The 24,232-nt window shown below is 46.4% G+C and overlaps 2 protein-coding genes across 2 annotated transcripts; both read left to right on the plus strand.

Moving 5' to 3' along the window:
• Positions 1 to 11,571, plus strand: LOC135895787 (organic cation/carnitine transporter 2-like). Its single transcript, XM_065423953.1, has 7 exons — positions 1 to 139; positions 2,367 to 2,535; positions 3,044 to 3,170; positions 3,903 to 4,003; positions 6,923 to 7,137; positions 8,864 to 9,045; positions 10,977 to 11,571. Exons 1-7 carry the CDS (start codon positions 106 to 108, stop codon positions 11,205 to 11,207), a joined length of 1,059 nt encoding a protein of 352 aa, XP_065280025.1. The 5' UTR covers positions 1 to 105; the 3' UTR covers positions 11,208 to 11,571.
• Positions 11,572 to 12,364: 793 nt separating this feature from the next.
• Positions 12,365 to 23,736, plus strand: LOC135895785 (uncharacterized). Its single transcript, XM_065423951.2, has 11 exons — positions 12,365 to 12,867; positions 13,718 to 14,072; positions 15,444 to 15,487; positions 15,891 to 15,973; positions 16,999 to 17,157; positions 17,717 to 17,779; positions 18,642 to 18,721; positions 19,592 to 19,671; positions 20,208 to 20,442; positions 21,722 to 21,800; positions 23,413 to 23,736. The coding sequence occupies exons 1-11, from the start codon at positions 12,490 to 12,492 to the stop codon at positions 23,609 to 23,611; spliced, it is 1,755 nt and encodes a 584-aa protein (XP_065280023.1). The 5' UTR covers positions 12,365 to 12,489; the 3' UTR covers positions 23,612 to 23,736.
• The last annotated feature ends 496 nt before the right edge of the window (positions 23,737 to 24,232 follow it).

Raw genomic sequence — 24,232 nt, forward strand, 5'->3', positions numbered from 1 at the left:
GTGATCGCCGCTGTGAACTTGCTGTGTGGGGTAGCCGGCCTGTACACTTTCTTCACGACGGGCTTCGCGCACTTCCTCGTCAGTCGAGTATGCTTAGGTCTCGTCATGCTTACCCTCAGCATCACACCTTTCGTGCTCGGTGAGCGCTATGCCGTTTATACTGTAACTAATCGATTTTAAACGAATGTCTTAAAGGTAAAAGCTATTCTGATCCTTTGGTCTGTTTGGGAATTCAGGGTCACTCACAGTATCGCAAATACTGTCCTCGTCTTTTTTCCTTAGTTGGGGCTGTAATCGTACCCTGTTGCCATTTAGTTCAATTTGTTCGTTTGATTATAGAGGGTAAAATTCCGCCGATCTGTATTCATGGAATAAGAAATTTGGGGAAAAAATTCATGCAGAAACTCCTCTGGGAGTTGTCTAAGTATGCGCAGGCATTGTGTCACTCATCCCCACGCAGCCCGTTGTCATTATCAATGCTATGAAACTTGATCAAGCCAGTACTGACGACAGCGTAGTAGCGACACAAACTGGTGCCGATGGCGGTTCAAGGAGCATTGATGACGCAAGCAAAGTGTGGCGGCACCAGGTGCGCTGATGGCGTTCCGATTATTACAAGCCGTTATCGCTCTTTCGCGCCGTATCCATCCGCGCCGAACCATTACGCACCGTAACCGAACGTACTCAGGCGGCGGCTTCGCATGGCACCGCCGCCCGAGCCGCACCTTGAAAGCGATCTGCGATGCCGACAAACAGTGCCGACCACTCATAGCTTCGCGCGCTGTGTTCTCACCGCTTACTTAGCGCTGAAAATAGGCGCACGGGCCTGTAACTTGGAAGCGATCTGCGAAAATGGCAGAGGGAGGCGTGTGCTGAGAGCTCCGTGAGCTCTGTATTACACGGTGTTTTCGCCGCTTCGTTGGCGTTGAAGCGAGAGGAAGCGCAAAGGCGAATTCGCTCGCTGCTGCGGACGCTATCTCGAAAGCGATCGTCTTACGGGACGGACGGACGGACGGTTTTCTCATTGGGTAAGCACAGAAATGCTTAAGCATTTAAAATTATTTATTTGGCAGCTTGGTTTAAGTGAAGAGGGTAAATATTAGTTCGAGTGATTATGTTGCTAACAAATCAGTTGTAGAAATAAAACATACACGCTTTTTGGACGTGTCGGCGAGATTGGATGATAATGTACTCCGAGATCTCTGAAGCATTGTTGCAAGTTGTTGCCTTCTGGTAAACCTATATGAACATCGAGCCTTGACAACGGTGGTCTACCCACTCCCATGCATAGACGCATATGTCGAGCTCTACTTTCTCCACAGCCCATCTAATACACTTCCACACTGCTGGTTTGGCTGTCCTCTTATGAGCGTAAGCATGAACTCTATGTGCAGTAGGCGCGCCCTCTAAGCCTTGGGGTCACACTTGCCTCGGTAACGCAGTGCCGCTGAGTGTGCTGAGGTTTGTAAGGTTACGATGAACCTATCGAGGCGACGGTCACCAGGTTCCGAAAGACATTGGTTACTGGAAACATGGCGTCAACCAATTAGGAATGAACGAGGTGTTAATCCTGTGTCCGATGGAAATGTGTGTTTATGGGATCTACTTTCGCACTGGGTCATATTCTTTGAAATAAATCAATTTATGAGTGACCTGGAAAGAATCTTCAATGGATGTGTCATCAGATGATTACTTCCAAAGGCCCAACAGTCAAACAGCCTGGATCTAACCCCATCTCTTATCGTTCATTCTTATATAATCGCCCAAGATTGCCGAGCTACTCATGCTGCTATACCATTACGAGTCTTGGCGCAACGGCTACGTTCCATATGAATGTAAATGCAGCCGCTTAGTTCCACTTCTTAAAAATGGTAAATCACCATTAGATTTGCCATCGTAACGCCTCATCGCGCTGGCCAGTTGCATAGGAAAAATAACGGAAATAATTCTTTTGGCGCGCCTGGAATGGTACCTGGAAAATTACAACGTGACCCATATGGTATGGCTGTCTTCCGGTGTGGGCACTCATCCATAGATAATGTCATCATGTGTCAGACATGTCATCAAGATAATGTCAGACATATGTGACAAGTTGCGTAAAGTTGTGACTGTGCACTGTGTGACGTAAAATGTATCAGTGGGACGTTGACACTCTGTAACATCAGGTAACGCCTTCGCGGGTTGTGTTATACAGCGCCCACAGAAACAATTCTGAATTGGGTGTATTTATTTTTATTTTCATATTCTTTTTCTCTCATCTATCTCATCGCTTTCCCCCTCCCCGGTACAGGGTAGCCAACCGGAGATGTTTTCCGGTTAACCTCCCTATATTTTCTTGTCTTTCTCTCTCTCTTCATCAACCACAGTGGTGGAGTTCGTGGCCCCCAAGCGTCGTATGATGGTGCTGACCGGCTTTCAGCTGTCCTACCCGATTGTCGGCGCGGCGTTTCCATGGTTGGCCGTTCTTCTCTTTCACTGGCGTACTATGACAGTTGCCTCGGCTGCTGCGCCCCTTTTCGCCATGGTTTGTTGCCTGTAAGCTTGCACATTTCTGAATCCACGTTTTATTACAGGCTTGTTTTCGAAGAAACGCAAATGAACAGTTTAAAGAAGCGACAGCCTCAGTCGGCTACAGAAGTTTCAGGATTTGGAGCGCCAACCCTGATCTTTGCTCATAGATGCCACCTGCGAAGAGGTGCAGCGGAGTTTCATTCCGGGTACCTCTTATCTGTGGGCGGTTGTTAAATTGCATTAAACTGCGTTGTGAGAACCTGGTAATAAACTTTAGAATGTAGTTCCTTACTGCAGCTAACTTCTTTGAGATCATCTTGCGACTTTAATATAATCTTGTGAGATTGCGACAACGATGACGAGACTGAATGCACCCGACATCGTTCCGCGGACGATGATTCTCGAGTTGCTCCAGGTGAACTCAGGACTTCCACTTCATTGCGGTTTTGCTCTCATGAAGTTTGTAGAGTTTGAAGAAAACAACAAACCTATTTCACATAAGACATCCCAGCACGTCGTTTTCTTCTCGCAGATTCCTACCCGAATCCATACGCTGGCTAGTGTCCCACGGCAAACAGGATCGAGCCAAGAAAATCGTTCTCATGGTTGCCGAGGTGAATGGTAAGGTTCTGTCAGAGGAATTCCTCCAAAAATTTCAGGTACGTGAGCTCTGTCTATCCTGAGTATAGATTGTAAGTTCAGGGTTGTATGCTTTAAGAGGAATAACTTCGCTTTATTGTTATGTCCGGCACAAAACCGGCCCCTGAAGTACTTAATCGCAATCAAGTGTCTGTTGGGCCGGAAAAGTGCTGTATCATCACGCTGATATAAACAAAAGATTAACGTGCAAGAGTTCCTGCAAACTTAAGGAGCCGCAAGATATGAGACATTATTTGTCATAGGTGGGGATACGTCAGAGTTGTTTGCTCGAAGTTCCTCATCCGATGTACCATTTCTTCTAGGGGAAACCCGATGGTACCTTTGTTTCAGATTAGTCAACGTAACATTCTTATAATTTGTTTCTTTCGCAATTTCGTTGTACATACATGCATACCTGAAAACACTGAAAACTCTGTGCAACTTTCCATCTCCTAAGCAGATCGGATAGAGAAAGAGATAGAGAACAACTTTATCAGAAAAAAAAGTAGGGGGACATCGCAAAATTGACGAGACATAAGACGAAGAAAGGAAGAACGCAGTGCTGACTTGCAAGTGATTTTTAAAATTTTTTGACACGTGGCCACACATATACCTTGAGAGCCGAGTCCGTCAATTTTGCGCTGTTCCCCTACTTTCGCGCCATGAACCAACTAGCGTAAGCCACAACCTTAACAAGCTTTATCAGGTACTTTCAGATGGTCATCCGAATCGCTTACTTTGTTTGTTTGCAGTTCTCGGATTTGCAGCAAACGGAAAAGAGCAAGCATTCCGTGATGGAAATGTTGAAGACCAGCAACCTTCGCAAAAACTTCATCCTCACACTGGCCTGCTGGTGAGTAGTAACGACATCTGCGACGCGTCGACAGCTACGTCAACTGTGCGCGTGGACACAGCTGCTACGAAAAAGTGAGGGAGAGGGAGAACATTCATTATGATAGAAAAGCCGAGAGGTCGGCCTGAATCGAAGTTCTGACTCGACACGCGGCACTGGAGAAGGAAAATGGGCGTAAAATGAGAGAGACAGAAAAGTGTTGGTGACGGTAAATCCTCTGTGATTACATAGGTGACTTGTGCTCGACAGCTGGGGTTGCCAACCGTTGCAAATTTAGCTGTACAGCCACCACTTCTGAATAATTGTCCGGAGTTCCGACTTGACCTTGTATAGACGGCCAAATGTCCCGACTGCTGCTTTTTTTTCCTACTGAAAAACAATAAATAAATCAAATTTCCTTTATATAACGTGCGACAGCTCGCTTGCACACTGTTATTTTTTGGCTGCTGTTGCATTGCCATGAACGTAAACGCGATTTAGATTTTGTCGTAGTTCTAGTTCTGTTGTAAACCCTTACAGTTCGCAATGCCTGTACCTGTTTTATTGGTAGCTGGGCCATCAGGCAAGTATACTGCACCTCGTTTTAAATCGCGATACAGTAAGAATGAAAAACAATTATGAAAATTCCTTAGACGTACAGATTGCGGGCTCCTGACAATGACATGGTCGGTCGTTGCCAGCCACCTACTTCCTTTTCTCCAACCACCCTTGGTCCCACCTGTACCCACACGAGAGTTGGCAACCTTATCACCACCAGTGGCGCTGCAGCTCTTGGAGAATTCCTTGAGTTTCTTAAAACCAATTTCTTAAAAGATATCTATAAATGTAACCGGGTGGTTATACAATGAGAAAAGCAGGTTTAGGAGCCTGTAATGATTCGGTAAGGACTTAGGCAGGGGTGTCCATTGTCACCTCTGTTGTTTATGCTGTACCTACAAGGATTAGAGGCCAAAATGCTACCAAGCGGACTCGGCTTCAACCTATCATTTTTAAAGCAAGGAAACTTGGTTGAACAGTCATTACCAGGACTAATGTATGCGGATGATATGGTATTAATGGCTGAGAATACAAAAGATCTGCAGGGATTGATGGACATATGCGGTACAGAAGGAGACATATTAGGCTTGGAAGTTTAGCAAAGAAAAATCTGCAGTCATGATTTTTAATGAGAACATTTGCGACAAACATAGGACACAGGAGGCCACACTTGAGATAGTTGATACGTACAAGTATCTTGGGGTGTGAATAAATAGTGGAATTGAGTATCTGACAGAGTACGAAAAATATGTAACTACTAAAGTTAACAGAAGTGCAGCGAATATGAAGAGTAGGACACTGTGGAGCAACACTAAGTAAGAGGTGGTACGAGGGATATAGAAGGGGGTAATGGTTTCGGGCGTGACTTTTGCCAATGCCGTTCTATGTATGAGAGCAGAGACCCGGGCACAGTTGGAAACTAGGCAACGGGGTGTGGGTAGGCTCGCTCTGGGAGAACATGGCAAGACACCAAATCTTGGAGTGCAGGGGGATCTGGGATGGTCTTTTTTCGAGGGTAGAGAAACTAGTAGCAAGATAGCATTTGAGGAGCGATTGAGAAAAATGGGAGAAATGTGGTGGGCTAGGAAGGTTTTCAGTTACTTACACACGAGGAATGTTGACACAAGGTGGAGGAAGCGAACTAGAAAATTGTCAAGCAAGTACTTGCGCAGCAGTGGGCGGACAGGTAACGAATCATCTGTCAAGAAAAAGGTTAAAGAGACAGAGAAGGGTAGGTGGAAAACAGAGATGCAAACCAAATTAGCATTAGAGCCATACAGGACGTTTAAGCAAGAAATAGACAAAGAAAATATTTACGATAACTCTAAGCTCATTGTTGTTTGAGGCCAGGACGGGTGTACTGCGGACTAAAACGTGCCTTAAAACGTAAACGGACTAAAACGTAAACATCCATCCGTCCATCCGTCCGTCCGTCCCGTCCGTCCATCCATCCGTCCACCCATCCATCCATCCACCCACCCATCCATCCATCCATCCATCCATCCATCCATCCATCCATCCATCCATCCATCCATCCATCCATCCATCCATCCATCCATCCATCCATCCATCCATCCATCCATCCATCCATCCATCCATCCATCCATCCATCCATCCATCCATCCATCCGTCCATCCGTCCGTCTGTCCGTCCGTCTGTCCGTCCGTCCGTCCGTCCGTCCATCCGTCCGTCCATCCATCCATCCATCCATCCATCCATCCATCCATCCATCCATCCATCCATCCATCCATCCATCCATCCACCCACCCACCCACCCACCCACCCACCCATCCATCCATCCATCCATCCATCCACCCGTCCACCCACCCATCCATCCATCCATCCATCCATCCATCCATCCATCCATCCATCCATCCATCCATCCATCCATCCATCCATCCATCCATCCATCCATCCATCCATCCATCCATCCATCCATCCATCCATCCAATCTCCGTCGTTTATGGAGATACAGAATACCATGACTCATAAGTATACGTGCAGACTTAGCTCACACTACGTTGCAAGACTGCGGCCATGAAGGTGCATATATTTATTTGTATTTTAAGATCTTATTGTACGAAATGATCATATGTATGATTTCACGTGCATGCCATTGTGCTTCCTGCTACTCCAGGCATCTAATTTTCCTGCTATCATATACTCGTGCTACAATTTCCGTGCCGGTAAATATTCATGGCCGCGGGAACAAAATACCTTTCTACAGAACCATAAGAATTAGGCTGTATATGAAGGTCTTAAAGAGGCGTAGTTGGCACTGTGAACAAGAAAAAGGATTACACCGTTACTTACAAAACAATGAATTTTTGTTCTCCTTCCGTAAATAAAATTTTTCTCTTCTCTGTCCATCGATCATTGCAGGACCTTGGCCTGCCTGGTGTACACGGCTGGTCAACTATATGCAGCCAATGCAAGCCAAGATCCGTTCGTCATGACCACCGCCGTGAATCTGGTGGATGTCGTATCAACGGTGACAGCTCTTCCTTTGGCTGATCGCTGGGGCCGCAGGCCGGTGATGATGACCGCCTGTATTGGCGCCGCGTTGGGTTACTTCTGCGCCGTTGCAGTACCTTGGGGTATGCACCACTATTATTTTAACGCCATCCTTTCCCGAGCATCGGTTACCCTGACGACAGACATAACTTGGCGTATTGCTTTCAGTTGCGTGTCGCAGTCAGCCAGTTGTCATCCAGTCTTTGTAAAATGATTTCGGTCGTCTTGAATAAATAAATAAATAAATAAATAAATAAATAAATAAATAAATAAATAAATAAATAAATAAATAATTACTTTATTGTAAAATAAACTGCATTCATGGTGATGAACAAAAAGTGGACTGGCGTGACTGTCTAAAGCTTGCACACATCACAGCAACTAGTATATACAACAACCTACTAGGTTTAATGCGTAAGCATTACGAGCGTGCAAGCGAAAAAAAATGTCCGCCAATTACGATGCGCCCTCATGCGAAATTTGAGCGCAGCTGTATACGCGTTTTCATGTCGCGATATACTGATGCAAATAATTTGAGACCGAAATCAGTGTACCGACGAGCAGTGGGCCAATTCCGTCAGCGCCTCTACAGAGGGAGGGGGAATTTGGGAACGTCGGCATGATGAATGGCATCGGAGCCAGCTGTGGAAGAAGACGACGACGAACACGCGAGCGCGCGTTCGGGCGGTTACGCCGAGGGACGCCAACGCTCAACCCAGGAAAGGGCGCCTAAGACCTGCGCTCTAAAATGTGTATTCTGTGTACCTAGGAGAGTGTGTTGTATATATATATATATATATATATATATATATATATACAACATGGTATAAACAACAGCTGGCGGTGGTATGCCACTGAACAACACCTTGCATTGTTGCGAACGCAGAATAAATTATGGATCCGGAACCTCCAACAGATGCGACATATAGGCTAACGTATTATGCGAAGCATATTACGAGGGCTCAACCCAGCTCCTCAGGCGCGGCGGTGTCGCCTTGAATACCACGTGACACCGTGACGTCACGACAGAGAAGTGGCTTTGGCTCAACTCTTGCAAGATGGGCTGGGTGGGAATCGAACCAGGGTCTCCGGAGTGTGAGACGGAGACGCTACCACTGAGCTACGAGTACGACGCTTCAAAGCGGTACAAAAGCGCCTCTAGTGAATGCGGTGTTGCCTTAGAAACGAGCTGTTTCTAAGGCTCAGGCGTGCGTCGCTTGCTCAGGCGCACATTTCGTTGCCGCGCCGAACGCTGCGTTGCTCGACGCTCACCGCGTCCAATGCAGGGCGTCCAAGGCGAAGCAGAGTAACGCATGAGTTGTTTCTTCGTCTAGCCGAACCAAATATAGCCAAGCAACAGCAGTTCACCAAGCTAAACAGTGGTTCAACAACTAAAATAAAGGCTAGTATGCTTCGCATCCTGGGCTTAACCTTACCTAAGCCACAGTCATTTTTTATTCTTGCATTTACTGCTAAATCACCACTGAATTTTTAGTCGCATCGTCGTAAATTCTATTACGATGACAATACGTCGAAAACGCCCTATGATTATTCACTGTAAGCGTGGCCTGTCGAAGGTTATGCAGAAGTAATTCGTTCGAACTTTCCCAATTCGCGAGTGTTGAAAAACACCAGCCTTGCACCGCAGATGCACCCACATAGCTATGGGCCCAACAGTTGTTTGCTTATGTTGATGTACAAATTCATGATGAAATAAATAATGTCTAAATAAAAAAAATGTCTAGCTTTCAGCTTCATGAAAGTTCACGCTGCTCAGTGCGGACTCACAGCCAACTTGCCGTGTCGCAGACGCCGTCCTTTGCGCCACTGTGGTGTCCATGGTGGCCAGACTAGCACTGACCATGGCATACGACGTGGCGTATCTGCACGCAGCCGAGGTGTATCCGACCGTGGTGCGGTCGCAGGCCATGGCCATCAGGCAGGCATTCGGCTCGGTCGGAAGGTTCCTCAGCTCGCAGGTCATGCAGCTGGTAAGTGCGGGCACTTTGCGCGTTTGACCCTAAAAGGTCGCTCACAAGATTGGGGCATTTCAGTGATTCAAACGCGGTGCGTAGATTGCATGGTAGCGATCGTGTGCGCAAAGTATTACACTGATGTACGTCATGTAGACAAAAATTGAAACAAAAGCCCATAGGCCCTTATCGGATGAATCCCTATTCCCCGGCAGTGGAGATGACGTCAGGCCCACGGAGTTTCCGCACCACAGGCGTACCGCGTGTAGAGTAGAAATAGCCAGTAGCCGCGCTAGCAATCGGGGAATCCCTGTAAAACCCTGAGCGTGCTAAGCTTCCACAGGATATATGGTGCGCAGCAAGACAGGAAGATAGAGTGACAGAAAAGTCGACGGTCACTTTAGAACACGTCATAGAGCATGTATGCGAAGGCCTGCGCGCTCTCGAGATAGTCACTAAATTACTTGAAATTCTCATTCGAATGAGTTGTTACTTCCTATTGTTTTATCCCATCAACAGCCGTGGGTTCGGGAGCATTAATTAACCATACATTAATAAACTGTGTCCGAACTTCGCCTTAACTAACACCAAAGGTCGTGGATTGGATTCGAGTGCCTTAATTAACTGTATCATAATGAGGTGTGCCCTAATTCACTTTGCCGTAATTAACATCAAAGTCCGGGGGTTCGACTCCCACCAAGAGTCCAAAACGGTAGTGTGCCTTCTTTTGCGATTGCCGGAAATGTGGCTCTCAACGCTGAGGGCACGTGCAATATAAGCCACACAATAATATTTAACTAAAATTTTCTTTTCACGAATCTTGACGCGCTTCACTTCACGAAATGGAGCTCTGTATGGGATCGTATATTGTATAAGATCAACTGCACCAGCCAGTACAAGGCACACCGACTTATGGCTAAGGCTAAAGCTCCAAATGACCGGTTGCATATCTTAAAACAAAATAATTACCGCTTAAGTGTCCTTAAGCTAAGGAGTAAGGCATATTGACTAGAAATATTTATAAATATGTATTGGTACTTTTTTTCTTTCAAAGTTGCGTATGTAAGCGATACTTCGTGGTATATATGCGAGCCTCTGTAGCGTTTTTCTCCCATCAACGCCTAGTTCCGTATAGTACGAGTTCTTTCACCTTACAATGCGAGGTGGTGCTGAGCGCCTTGTTAAGTTTGTCGTAGCGACAAAAACTTTGGTGTGGAAAGCAGTGCACTGACAAGGACAAGGCGAAGACACAAGAATACACGGCAGTGTGTGTATTCGACACTGTGTGAGTGTGTTTGCACTGTCCCTGTGAGTGCTCTGCTTCACCACCAAAGTATGATGATTAATCACCCACTAGCTCAACTTTCCACATTACTGGGCAAACACTGCCTTCATGTTTCAGCCAGTTCTGGCAGGATTGAAAAGTATCCATGCGCTCTTTAATCATTTCGTTTGAAAACAAACTTTTTGAGAGCAAAGAGTTGATGTGCCGACAATAATGCTGCTCACTGCCATGAATTCGCGGCTCATGAGCGATGGCCGAGTTAGTTCCCAATGTTGTAGAGCTTGCCTTTATTTCAGGTTTGTATCGGAAGGCTGCGGGTCCTAAAGGCGCGCAGATTGGCCGCGTTAACCGAACGGTTTGTTGAAACAGTATTTTTTTCAAAAGCAACGAAGTATGATTACTGTTATAACGTTGAGCAAGAATTAGCTCATTCTTTTTTAAGCTTCGATAAAAGTTTATAATGCTAGTGGCTGACTGGAGCGCATTCGCAGTACGGTCTTATATATGTCCTAAGCTCGCTTCCGTATTCTCATCACGCGGGCGTGTTGCTATATACGGTTATTTTTGTCATGTTTCCGCACTCTTGCATTCATGCAGTTATTGCCTTTAAATATCTTATTTCTCACTGATTTGAGCGTTGCGTACATGCGTACTTCCCCACCAGACGTATTTTGGACGGTCCCTGCCACTCGTGGTTATGGGAACGATGTCCTTCCTGCTGGCTATGCTGACGTTTCCGCTACCGGAAACCCTGAACCAGGAACTGCCGGAAGAACTCGCGGACGGAGAGAAGCTCGTCCTCGGACAGAACACCTGCTGCTTTTCGGCGTCGGCGAAGCCCATAACTTCACCAGGTTCTCCACGTCCTCGAAGTCGAACCCACTCTGTTCTTTAGAAACAATTCAATGTAAAAAAGCTTTAATGTGATACTCGAACTGAGATGGTGTACAAATTCGGTGGTCAGCTCGATTGACCAATTAAACGTGCCACCATCTGCAGCATGTAATGACACAAAATCCTGCCTGAGTTTATGGCAGCGCTTGTCATACTAAGTCGTCTGAGGAAAAGAAAAATGTATTCAAAGCAGTCAACTTTCTGACCATCTCTGGGTACATCCCCGGTTGCACTAACTGGTTTAAGTTTTACTGGAGTAAGGGTTACACTGACCGCGTAATAAAAGTTGCACAGAAGCTTAGCCGGCGAAGTGGTGTAGTTGGCGCGGTGAACTGCTAGAGGTACATATTTAGGTATTTTTTTCTTTGAGTGATGCGAAAGCCAAGTCTAATGCCAAACCTAGTGTCACCTGTCTTAAATAAAGTTTTGTCTGTTTAATAAAGTTTCTAGTAGTTGTTTGGCTGAGCGATACTCACCGATGTTTTGGATCTGAACTCACAACGCATGTGCAAGGTAGATTTCGTATACCATAAGCAGCATTGATATATGCAAGAAGTTAGTTCTCGCTCAATGTAGGAAACTTAAGTGCCTTCGTTTATGCGTTGCCTGCTTGATCCTGCTTGCAGCAGTGACCTGCTGCAAGCAAGATCAGCTCAGAAACACTTACTTCGCAGGTAACGGCATCACCTCATTTTTGCTAAAAACAGTAAACATTTGATGCAGATATTGACATGCGTTCATTTTGCACTGCACCTGTGTAAAGGAGTTTCGAGCTCTATAGCGTCCCCAATCCTTTAGCATTACGCTTACCATCAAACTGCGCTCGAAAGCAAAGATAGTATATTAACGAAATTGGCTGTCAAGGCCATCAAGGCATTACTGAACTTTTTTAAAAATTACGGGCCTGGACTGCAGATTTTGAGCATGCCAAATTGCTTGCCATATGTTCTACATCTTCCTTCTATCGTCATCGTCACCCATCATGCACCTCTTTCTTCCCTCTTTCTTTCCCTCTTCCCCTTCCCCCAATGCCGAGTAGCTGACTAGAGGAATATACCTCAGGCCGACCTCTCGGCATTTCGTGTCATTAAACTTCTTTCTCTCTCTCTTGTGTGCTGTCAGCATCATCAGCATCATTACTTCGAACAAGTGCGAGCCATTAACAGAGGAAGAAGCAGAAGAAGCACCTTTCGCTTGCGGCTGTGGTTCCGGCCACCGTTTGGCCCAGCCGTTGACTTTCAAATCCCGGATTTTCCAGTGCCACACCTCTCGCGCAAGTCGAAATGTCCCCGGTGGTCGCGATGCTGCCGCTGATCTATCTGGTGGCCCTGAGCTCAGCCCGTGCGCCTTTACCGCGTACGCACAGGACAACGATGCCGCCTTTCACGAGGCAGTTCTCGGATCTACCAGACTACGACACCTACCGCTTCGTGGAGCGCCTGAGATCCGAGCAAGCTCGTCAACTTCGTGCGGGCGGCGGCAGAACCAATGAAACTAGCCGCAGTCTCTTGCCGTCTCGAATGCGACCGCTAAAGCCGGTCTGGTTGCTTCTTGGTAACAGAAGCGTACGACAGGACCGTGGGGCTGATAGCCGCCGTGCCGCCGATGATTCTAGTTCGGACGTTCGTGTCAAGGTGCTCCAGTTTATGCAGGATCACCAGGTATTGGAGACGAACCGCTCTCTGGGCTTGTTGGCGCTCTTACCTGCGGGCTGCTATGATTATGTGCTACATAGCTTACACGTAATCATTGACTATGTGCAAGGTCTGTAGCAATATGTTTCATCTATACTTGACGTCAGGGTGACCGGCTGAAGTTGTGTCAATCACACATTGCCCCATTTCGACATCATCGAAATGTGGCCTCGCCGGCCGGTATCGAACAGCGCAACATCAATAGCCACTGGAATGCCGCGGCGAGGTGGCGAGAAAGTAAAATGCATAGGTAAATAGAAGTATGATTGGTGAAACAGGTGGTGTCAAAGTGCGGGTGGATAGAGGGGGGGGGGGAGATGTACGTGAATGCTGTCATAAATGAGAGCTGCAGCTTAAAACTGCCAGTGTTAATACCGAAGCCTAAAACGCGAGAAAGGCATGCCCACTTATGTGCACAACAAGATTAACTACTTCTGACTGGCTAGTTCGCATTAGTTGCTTGTAGGTTAAATTTGGAGTCAGGGCAGCTTAAGAAACATCGACATGTGGCGTTTCCTTCTCGACGTCACTTTGCCTACTCTGAATCATCCAGTTCGGATTCCTTCCTACTCGGCAAAAGAGGCGCGGCCGTGGAAGAGTACAGCATTGATGAAAAGGAAACGGCCAATGACGGCAACAACATTGACGCGTTCGCCCACTGTGGCTTGATTACTAGCTTAAGCTATACACCTACCGCACATTTCAGCAATTATAGATCACGTGTATCTTGACGTTAGCGAGCATGCAAGCCTTGCCTCGTTGTTCCATAAAGCTCCTCCCTTAAAACCATTCCTCCCTTCTCCTCTGTCTCTTACAGCTCATTTTTTATGTAGCGTGCTCTTGCGTGCTGACGGGCGTAGTCGTACTGGTTACCCTCATGGTCCTCTACGGCGGCCATCGCGGCTCCGAGGCCAGGAGCGGGATGTACGGTGAGTCGTACGCTCTGCTCGACCGGCGACCGCTACTCGGCAAAAGAGGATCGGCCATCGAGGAGTACAGCGATGAGGAAGAGGAGACGGCCATTGACGGCAACAACGCACGCGGCACTGGAGCGGGACGACGACGTCCACTCGAACGCTCTGCTGGTTCTGTGCACGACATCGCCTTCGAGATCAGCACTTTATCCGAGATCGGTGTCGAAGGAAGGGCAACCGGCTGCTCGGAGCTGGAGGGTATTAGAGCGCCATTTTATTTTTGCTCTCTTATAGTCCCCTTTTGTATACAATTCAGGTGTTATAATAGTTATGCTAAGCGATAACATTGAGTTCTTTCTGGCGCCTTCGGCAATATTGCTTGAGAAAGTGTCACTTGTTTGTACGGGGAACCTTCCTGGCTAGCGAAAAGAGGCCTGCTCGGTGTGTGTTCGTTAACTTATTTTTTTATTTATTTGAGAAATACTGCCAGCCTTCAGAGAAGGCCGTAGCTTGTAGCTACGCATGTAGCTAATGCATGTAGCTTCCAGTGATTTTCCGTCCATTCCGAGTAATATCAATGTGAGTATATTTGATCTCTTGCATATTACTCGGGCTTAGAAAGGGAGAAACAACTGTAGCCGCTCCAAACTCTCTTCACACGCTCGCTTATTCCACGCTTTACCAACATTCACCTTTTTCCTTTGCTTTCCTGGGACAATCTGCACTTTATCTTACTCTGTTGCTTCTTTCGAAAGTACATGTTGCTCGAGCGAAGTGCATGTTTTAAACCGGCTTCAAAGTGCTCAACAGCTTCAGAAGATTTTTTTAGACTCGACAGTATCGCAATTTGTTGATTTTCACAGGGAATTGCTACGTCGCCGTTCTAGCGTAGAAAAACTCCGTTGACAATACATGTGCACTTTTTCACAATAGTCTGGTCTGCGAAACCTCTTTAACTGAAACGGTGCCGTTACGATGATGCGATGTAAGAAACAAAAGAAAGCGTATTTGTGAAAGTCACTTCATCCTTGCCCTGATAACATTATAGTAACCTGTACGTGGTCACCAAAAGTGTGCATATACAGGGTATTGCACGTAACTTGTGCCCAAGGATTAAAAGAAAGTGGTCAGCCGCTGCTGAATGAAACCAAGGGCATATGGTTTGCTGTCATGTGGCGCTTCCTACAGTATGTTCTTTATATTCCGCTTAATTAGTTAATTAACTGAGATGCGTCGTGCAAAATTTTTAATATTCACTTTAGGGCCAAGTACGTTTCATTTCAATTTTTTGTGGCAACGTACATGCTGCGTGGCGATTTTTTTTTTGCGTTTAAAGAAAGCCCGCGAAATATGAAATAAAACCACTTGATTGCGCTCATACGCTATCGTATTGCAGTGTTCCTCTCCACCTTGCGGGTTTCCGCAGAACTAATACGTCACACTCTATGGATACATGTTCTCACGCTGGCAATAACTCAGGATTTATTTTCTGAACAAACCTTTCTTTCTTAAACACAGAGTAAAAATCGTATTTTGTTCTTGTTAATTAAATTCATCACGAAAGCTTCGCTTCACACAGAGTGCAGCGTGTGCTCTGAACCTGCATGCACAATTTGTATTCGTTTTCAGAGCCAGCAGAAGGAGACTGCAAGAGCGAACAGGCTCTACAACGAGTAAGTATAACTTGGGTAGTACCCTGAATCGACGCAGATAATGATTTGTATTGCTATTTGAAAGCAACGATGCGACAATCTGGCGTCTTTCGGTCTTATCCTGTAGTGTGCATGCATTTGTGCCACGTGAATGCACATTTGCGTATTTGCGCCAAAGAAAGGTAACGCGACAATAAGTGCCGATAGCATAGTGACGTACAAATATCCTTGTACTGACTCTGGGATCCCTTATCCTTAATGCTTTGTACTTTGTGGTAGTTTTTTCTCGTTGACTGCAACGTGTAATGTAGAAAGTTCACTGTCCTCAGATTTCATCTAAAGTAGATGAAACTTTTGGGGCCGTGTTTAAGGGCAACATGCTGCATTTATTTCTTTCGTCGACGGCGCCGCATCTTTTGTACAGCCCATGGATGTGTTCCCTAGCCGGCTGTTGGATCTGTGCAACCAGGACGCACCCCTCACCTTTCTTGCTTTCCTGCCCAACGGGTAAGTGCAGCATGGAGGACGATGCCGAGAGAGCTTCGCTTTATTGTGTCGACATAACGGAAAACTAAAATGAAATGAGGAATTTTAGAAGGAAAGAAACCGTCGAACCTAATATGTTCTCTTCCTCTGCTTCAAGAATGCTACTGCGGGTGCCAGTAAGCTCGCAAAATTTGTCACTTTTCTTTCGCAAGCAACGCAAATTGTTTTGATTTTCTCAACATGATTTCAATTAAGTTAAACGCTCAGGCAGATTTTGATTTGCGTCATATCGGCGTTATCTTGCGAGTCCAATTTTATGGGCGCACCTCGCGAAATCACACCGTCGACGTTGATGTCGGCCTCGGCGTTGAAGGGTTGGTCCGTATGAATTTGTTCGATATATGCCAGACGTATGCTATAATATTGAAATGTCAATGTTGCTATGATCACGTTTTATGGTCTTGACTGACTTATTCATCAGAATTTTGCCAATGCAGCTGAGCGCAAATAGCAGCCTTCAAACATTTCATTTTCAGTGTCTATGCTTTTTATCCCAAATCTTTCAAAATGTTTATACAATATTGCGGCTCAAGATCTCAAAGTGATGCAATTTCCCCAATACCGGGTCCAGTGCTCTCTGTGGATACTAATATTTCACTGTGCGCTGACCAAGGAGGTTTCTCGCTGACTAATACCTAAGGTTTCCCGTCAGTCTCATCTCGAGCAGCTTGGAAGTGCTACACCTGCAACGCCACTAGCGGCGCTCATGACTCTAGCATTCTGAGACGCCTTCCTACTGCCATAAAGTAGTCACCTTGCGTGCTGCTTCGAGCCATGTTGCACCCACACACAGTTGCTACACCGTCCGAGGAGTTTAAGTGCAACGCTAAACCTCGCTATCACGGCCAATGCTTCACTCTTCCGGCCAAACCGCCATTTTTTTTTTCAAATCTGGTCCGATCGGTAAGTGCTTTTACGAGCAGAAGCATTGGCATGCTTTGAGGAAAGCGAGCTGCATGCTATCAACTCTGCCGTTTGTAACGCAGATGTCAGGATCGATCCAAGTGGCTTGCCCATGGTCACCACAGCGAGGTCTTCCATGTGGCGTCCCCGCGAAAGCGGGCAGTCCTCAAGGTGATTCCCGTGACGGGGGATTTCACAGAGCAACGGATCGACGCCATCGCAGCAGCCATCGAGTGCTGCGTGTGAGTTGGCTTCAGAAATTAAAGTTCACGTATTGCTTGGGCTCAAGTTGTAATCAGCTAGCGCAAGACAGGGGTAACTGGGGATCGCAGGGAGTGGCCTCGCTCCTGCAGTCGACTTGAATATAGGCTGCTTCTGCTGGTGCTGGTGCTGCTGCTGCTGATTATGATGACGATCATTGCTTGGGTGCATAGACATTGAATTAAATGCCCGCCTACTGCTTCAATTCCTCAATAGCAGCATGTGCCCGAGATAAATTATTTTGAACATTATGCGCTGCAGCTCTTCTTAATAAGCGATCATCCCGAGTCAGCGATCATCCCTCCGTTACAGATGTCCCTGCCGCTAATTCGTTGCCTCGCTCTCCCCCTCTCCCCCTACCAAAAAAAAAAAGAGATATTTACTGCACTGTCTTTAACAATATTAGCTATTCTTGCTTGAAGGAGCTGCACGCAAGAAAATTAAAATTGCGCACAATATTCCTTGTCGAGGACGCGCATAAAAATAGCACCTGAGACGCGCCAGTGATGATATTCTATCTTCTTTTGTTCTACTTTTCAGCAAACTTAGCATGCTGAGACATGGAGTGCGCTACAGAACGCCCAACTTTGTCGAAACGCAAAGGTTGGTGATTGATCTTCTTGTTTTGGTGTTCATGTTTCCATCAGCTAATGCAACGGATATGCTCTAACTTAGAGCCATGTGTATCTGTGTCCTATAAGGTCACCACACAACGTCTTTTTGCTCGCCCATTTATTATATCCGCGGGGGTATATTGCTGCATCAAGCACTACCTAAAAGAATGAACCTTGCCACTAGAGGCTATGCACCATAGAATCAACGTACGAATATTTAAATCTACTTGTCGACCGCAGTCACGTGGCAGATGAAGAGCTAATGACCTAGTCATGTGGCTTCGTTGAACGAAAACACAGTTCTTGCTTTTGCTAGAATTTGTATTTTCATAAGGTACATGTTCTGGGAGATCATTAATTTTCAAAGAAGAAAGGTTTCGAAATCAGTCAAAACGAATAGTTACCGTTGAGTTTAATGCCATACATCGCTAGCCATACAAGCAATGAAGGCTGTAATTTCGGGGTTGGTCATTTCGATTACGGTCGCTGTTGCACGTCTAAGCAAATGCTCCACGTCGGACCACTTGAAAGTTTGACAATGCAAAATGACTCATGAGTGCCAGAACACGTAATAAAATTCCCGCTTTCTAAATAAAATCACCTCGTACGCCAACAAGATCCAGAAGCCGCGTCAGGTGACCGAAGAACTGCGCATGTTGCTCCGTGAAGCCGGCAAGCTTTACGTAAACCCTTGAGTCGAACTGGTCACTTTCATGACGTGGCATCAGCCTTGGGAACACTATAAGCGGGTAGGAGGCTTTCCTCTCAAAAGTTGAACAAAATTCTTGCACGCGTTGCTGGACACATGACGGCATATTCGTTATCATTTATGCGATACCTATCCACCGCAGGATCGCATGCGTGTTTGACCAGTTCCCGAAGTGGCTGCTGCGTGGCGACCATGGCCTCGGATCCAGGGACTTCCAGGCAGGTGCGATCACTGACGTCTCCTCTGTCCATGTAAACTCTTGCTCGCGAGCTTATGCATTATTTTAAGTACACAGTCGTCCTACTGCTTCGCACAACCCTTAGCATCTGCCCGAGTGGGCGATTGCACATTCCATAAGGACTCGTAGGCTTGGTAACAACAACGAAAGCTACCGCTCCATAGATACTCTGCAAAGCGAAGAACTAGCCGATACGAAGCGTTGAATGAGGTCGAGTGTTTAATTATCGAGTACGGATCATTAATGCGTTTAAGGGACAGGTTCCGTGCTCTCAGACGTCACCCATAGCCTCTTGTTCCAGAAAGTTATCTGGCGCAGTAAATGCAAGCTTAGACAAATACCTTTCGTTTGTCATACAGTATATCATACGACAAATCGGCAACGTTAGTAAAAAAAAGAAAGAAAAGGAAAAATAGTTACCATGAATGCTCAACCTCCTCTCCCTCTCGAACAAGGAGATGTTAGAATGGTTAGCAGCAGCCGACTTTAGATGCTATGCTGTTTTTATACCAGTTTGGTAAGATGTTTCACGTGCAAATCGACTGCCTTTCATTATTGCCTGTTTGGTTGAGAATCGGTAAAAGCGATGAAAAAATATATTCTCGTCTGTCTGCATAGGAAATTAAGCCTTTGTTTTCACAATAACAGCCCTGAATACATGCACGGCTGCAATTACTTGTGCCTTCCTATGCGTCGGAACGCTCTATGGCATGCTAAGCTTGCGTATAGCTGTTCAAGTTCAAGTTCAAGTTTGCAAAATATGTTCAGCTAGACTTATAGCAGTGAAGATTTTGTATGCGCTGGGGCAAAGACAGCAGTCTGTTTACTAATCCAGCGATTTCTTAATTTTTCAGGCCAGAACCAATGTTTTCTGACGCGACATTTCATCGTGTTGGAGCTATGCTACGCTGGAAAACCACTCTCACGGATAACGGTGAGCTTCGTAAACATACGCCGACCTTGTGTGACGGTCCTTGACAATGGACCTTCGGCTCCGCCTTTCTCTCTCGTGTCGATGTTAAACGGCGTATAATTGTCGCAACATAAATGTTATCTTGTCACGAGGACGTTTTTATTGAGACGTGTATTGAATATAATGAATCTGGCAATGCGCAACACTACATAGCTGCACGACTTCCGTCTTGTATTAAAAAAAGAAATGCGTCATGTCCCAGCATCACCGAGGCACAAGAAATGGCCATACGAAGAAGAAAAATATTTGCTGGGCGCATTGCGCATCTACGACTACAATGAATGAGCTAATTTCCTCTTCCGTGCTGTACTGCTTATTGGACTCGAGTAGCCGGCCCTGGAAGCAGTGTTGTGCAAAGTGCAGTCACGCGAGAGCTGCAGGTGCTTGACCTGGTCGATATCTTCCTCCTCACTATGGCTTAACTTTGATGCGTTCGCTTTTATTGTTACTCGTCAATTGCAAAGCATTCAGGCGATTCCTTGCACGTCTACGCACAGCTGCGCAGTGCCGTGCAAGGCCGCAGCCTTGTGCTGCAGGCGTCGTGCTGCATGGCGGTGGCTGAGCGCGCTCTGGGGCTCCGGCACCTTGGCGCGAACCCCGACAAGCTGCTGGTGACGACGACCGATGCGGCCAGCCTCGAGTACCACCTGCCGGGCAGGTCTCCGCTGACCATCGACAGCGCAGGCCTCAGGGTGCACGTTGCCGGTTGCTTGTCCTTTGCGCTTGGACCAGGCAAGAAATTGCAACTTTGCATGTGTACTGTTTTGCGCCGATAACCGTTGTTCGAGCTCCGCTGTGCTAGAATATCTTTGCGTTTGCGATGGGCGTTGTCACCTAAGCTTGATGCTGTAGTGCTGCAGCGTATTATATTGTTATGAGCCAGTTGGTCCTGCGCAGATGTAGGTGTAGAGTATGTAGAGAGGTGGTATGTAGAGAGGTAGGTATGTAGAGAGGTAGAGGTGTAGAGGTGTCATGTGGGTGTAGAGTCTGAGGTGTAGAGTGGACAAGAGGAGGACGACGTGATGCCTATCGTCCGCCATCTTTGTTATTGCTGTCCCATTTTTAGCCTTCTTGCATATAGGGTAAATAAACTCCCCTTTCGGTAGATCACCCCGTAACAATAAATATGCTACGCTGCTTTGATACCTTGAAATGCTTATTTAATCACTGGAAACCTAATGCAGAAATCATATGTGTACAGTAGCGTTTTTAATGAGCTGAGGAGTTTCCAGGTGTGGGGCGTTCAGAAAATGATTTATATATAATTGTTATTGTTGTAATAAGCTAAATTTTAATAACATTTTTGTTTCTTCTATAAGTATACTCTTTATGATATTAAATGACGGAGAACAAATTGTTCTAAGGCATCTTCCGTGTGGCACATTAACATTGCAATTGTCGTTGTCACTGCGTCATCGTAGTAAACGCCATGTTATCCTTGCCGTTAGAAGCATAAGAATAATCCTTGCAGTCATCATCATTGCCGTCCCCCTCGTCGAAAATACACCGTGTATGCACAAGTTCGGTGACCTTAAGCAGTGTACGAGTATGTCCACTTAATTGCTTCTCCAGTCTGAGTTCATCGCTGGTCATAAAAAAAATTCCAATCCCGCACTTTATGCACATTTACTGACACCCGCGTGCTTCTGCTTCTCAGTTACACAAAGATAACCAGGGAAAATAAGGACCTGATCGAAACACCTAATCGCTTCGGCACTTCTATTTTCTTTGCTTCAAGTCCATAGGCTATTCCAAAAACTGTTGGATCTATCTGTCGGCAGACATAATAAAGGAACATTACAGTATATGGCGGTCTTCGCATAGAATTTGCCAAGCCATAACTGTCATTGAAAGTTATTTGCTGCTGGCATGTGTGAGCCTTTGCGCGTGTTTTCGTCTACGTAAATGCCTTTGTTTCTGTGTGTAAGCATAATACGAGTCTAAACCTCTATACTATAAAGGCCTACGGACCTCGAATTCCTTTCCATGTTTCAAACTGCGTTCTCTGCAGAAGCCAAAGAAGAAGACGACACGCCAACTTCGCCACCGCGCGTCAAGAGCGCTCTCAGCAACGCCCCTTCTCACCACAGGTGCGCCGTCTGACAAACCAGCGAGCTCCACACATTGTAAAATAATTTACACCCTTAAACGTGAAAAAGGGTGTAAATGTGTCTATAACTCACACCCTTGGGGTGTTGGTTATACAAGTCACACCCTAAGGGTGTGAGTTGTAGACACATTTACACCCTTTTTCGCTTTTAAGGGTGTAAATTATTTTACAGTGCAGGCAGAGGCGAGGGTGCCCTTGCATGCAATTTTTGCATGAAACAACACTGCAGGTTCAACGGATCGTGGCGATGCGCTGCCCATCGCTGTGTTCACGGTGCTCGCCGAGACCGCTTCCTAAGTTAACTTATGATAGTTCACTGTCGCCATCGCAGCAGAAAATCTGTGATAAAAAAATTGGCAGTCTCTCTCGACGGGCGAAGTACCGACTGCGATAGCAAGGTTTAGCTTCAACTCATCGGACGATGTTCTAACTATAAGCGGGTCCGACTAACGCGGACGCTATATAAGCCTTGGGTGCGCCAACATTTCTTCTTAGGAACTTTAACGCGCCATGCATGAAAGGCGTGTAACGACGTGGCACAACTTCGCTGCCCGTAAAAAAGTCACGCCATTAATATGACGTCACTTTCATGTTTGAGCACTGATATGGTTTTGTTCTTTTAATATTTAATGGTGCGAGCAGATTTAAGATAAGATCCATGCGAGGTGAATGTTATTGTATCGTGACATTTGGTTGCGGGCCGCCATTTTCAAAGATCTGTAGCATAATTTAGCCAAGAACGTAATACCTGGTTTTAAGCAACTTTGGCGGTTGAATAGTGTAGCAGCCTAAGCCTACCTTGCATATACGGCATGCATATGCTTATAACATATATACCTTAATACATGGTCAGCTTCAAGACAACGCCGACGGCGAAAGTTCGCCTCGAGTGTCCATATAATTGCTATCCCAATAAAAGGACAACTTTCATGCACAAGGAATGTTGATGTCATTTTATTGCGACAGCGATAAATATCTCTTCTATGGCTATAGGTAAGGCTATTGTAAACACCCGTAACAAATAGTACTAAAAAGATTTTGCGCCAAAACAACACACCAGATCACCAACTAGCCCAGCAGTTAACTCTTCAAATAGTACTCGCCCACACGCAGAAAATGATCACTTGAACATTTCCGCTGTTTCATGATTTTAAACGTAGCAGTTATGTTTAAACGACGGGCGCGCCAGTGTCCTCTCTGTCGCACTCACTGACAAGGAGGTCAGATACCTTGGGCCGTCACCACGTTGAATTTTGTGTGGTTTCGTGGCGGCGTTCTGCGCACGGGTGGTGTGCTAGTGTGCGACTTTGGAACTAGCGATAAACTGTTGGAAGCGAACGCTCTGTTCTCTCTTCTCTCCCCACTGTTGTCCTTGTTAAAGCATGTTTCACCAACAAGCCCAATCTTACACCTCGCTGTTTCATGTCATTCAGCGCCATTAGATAATTTCCTTCAGGTTCACTGCACAGTAGACAGCGATTATACGGCAGTGCAATGCACCTCGAATAGGTTCAATTAGCCAGTACGAAAGCAGATGAACAGAAGGACCTCGCACAGTCTTCACTTTGTTGCCTTACGCTGTGGAACTGCAGCAGCGAGGCGCAACGCTTCAGAGGCAACGTGGCGTGGCTTGGTGCCGTGGTGGACAGCGTGGTGCGCAAACTGCGTTCCGAGGTACCCGAGCACCGTGCCCGAGCAGAACGCGGTCTCGTCGAGGAGCTGTTGATGTTGCAGAGGCGCCTGCAGCAGTGCGACTCTCTCGGCGAGTTCTTCGACACGCTGAGCATCTGAAGATGGCACTGCACGCGCCCTCTTCTTGCATCACCTTATCGATCTCGTTTCATTTTGCTTTTTCTCGTTAATACCGAGTGGCCCTCGGCGTTTCATGCTGAAATAAACGAGGGCGTGAGCGTGCTCTTGCTGAAGTTCATTCGCAGAGCCTCGGGACACTGGCAACACTGGTGATCTGCACATGCTATGTCATTATATTATACTGCTGCATAAGTCGTCATCCTCCTCCTCCTCCTCCTCCTCCTCCTCCTCCTCCTCCTCCTCCTCCTCCTCCTCCTCCTCCTCCTCCTCCTCATCATCATCATCATCATCATCATCATCATCATCATCATCATCATCATCATCACCATCAGCAGCAGCAGCAGCAGCCTGGCTACGCCCACTGCAGGGCAAAGGCCTCACCCGTACTTATGTGTGTAAGGCTCGTTCATTCTCAGTGATTCAGTAGGCGTGAATAAGACGACTCAGTTTCGAAAACACTTCGAGTCGTCGCTTCTCTCGCTGTGGCATCCGAGTGGACCATGCTTTCGGAAACGTGAGGCTTTTTTTCTTCATTTTGAAGCATGATTGGTATTGATCCGCTGCGTTTTTCTTAGGACGTAGGCCGGGTAGCGTGCGTTA

The sequence above is a fragment of the Dermacentor albipictus genome, chromosome 4 (assembly GCF_038994185.2).
Source record: "Dermacentor albipictus isolate Rhodes 1998 colony chromosome 4, USDA_Dalb.pri_finalv2, whole genome shotgun sequence".
NCBI lineage: Eukaryota > Metazoa > Arthropoda > Arachnida > Ixodida > Ixodidae > Dermacentor > Dermacentor albipictus.

Bases quoted from the DNA above. Each gene is read 5' to 3' on its own strand.
- LOC135895785 (XM_065423951.2), top strand. From the start codon at position 12,490: ATGTCCCCGGTGGTCGCGATGCTGCCGCTGATCTATCTGGTGGCCCTG. The intron at 12,868-13,717 runs GTATTGGAGACG...TGTCTCTTACAG, and splicing joins AGTTTATGCAGGATCACCAG to CTCATTTTTTATGTAGCGTG. The intron at 19,672-20,207 runs GTGAGCTTCGTA...GTCTACGCACAG, and splicing joins AACCACTCTCACGGATAACG to CTGCGCAGTGCCGTGCAAGG.
- LOC135895787 (XM_065423953.1), top strand. From the start codon at position 106: ATGCTTACCCTCAGCATCACACCTTTCGTGCTCG. The intron at 7,138-8,863 runs GTATGCACCACT...GCCGTGTCGCAG, and splicing joins CGCCGTTGCAGTACCTTGGG to ACGCCGTCCTTTGCGCCACT. The intron at 9,046-10,976 runs GTAAGTGCGGGC...CTTCCCCACCAG, and splicing joins GCTCGCAGGTCATGCAGCTG to ACGTATTTTGGACGGTCCCT.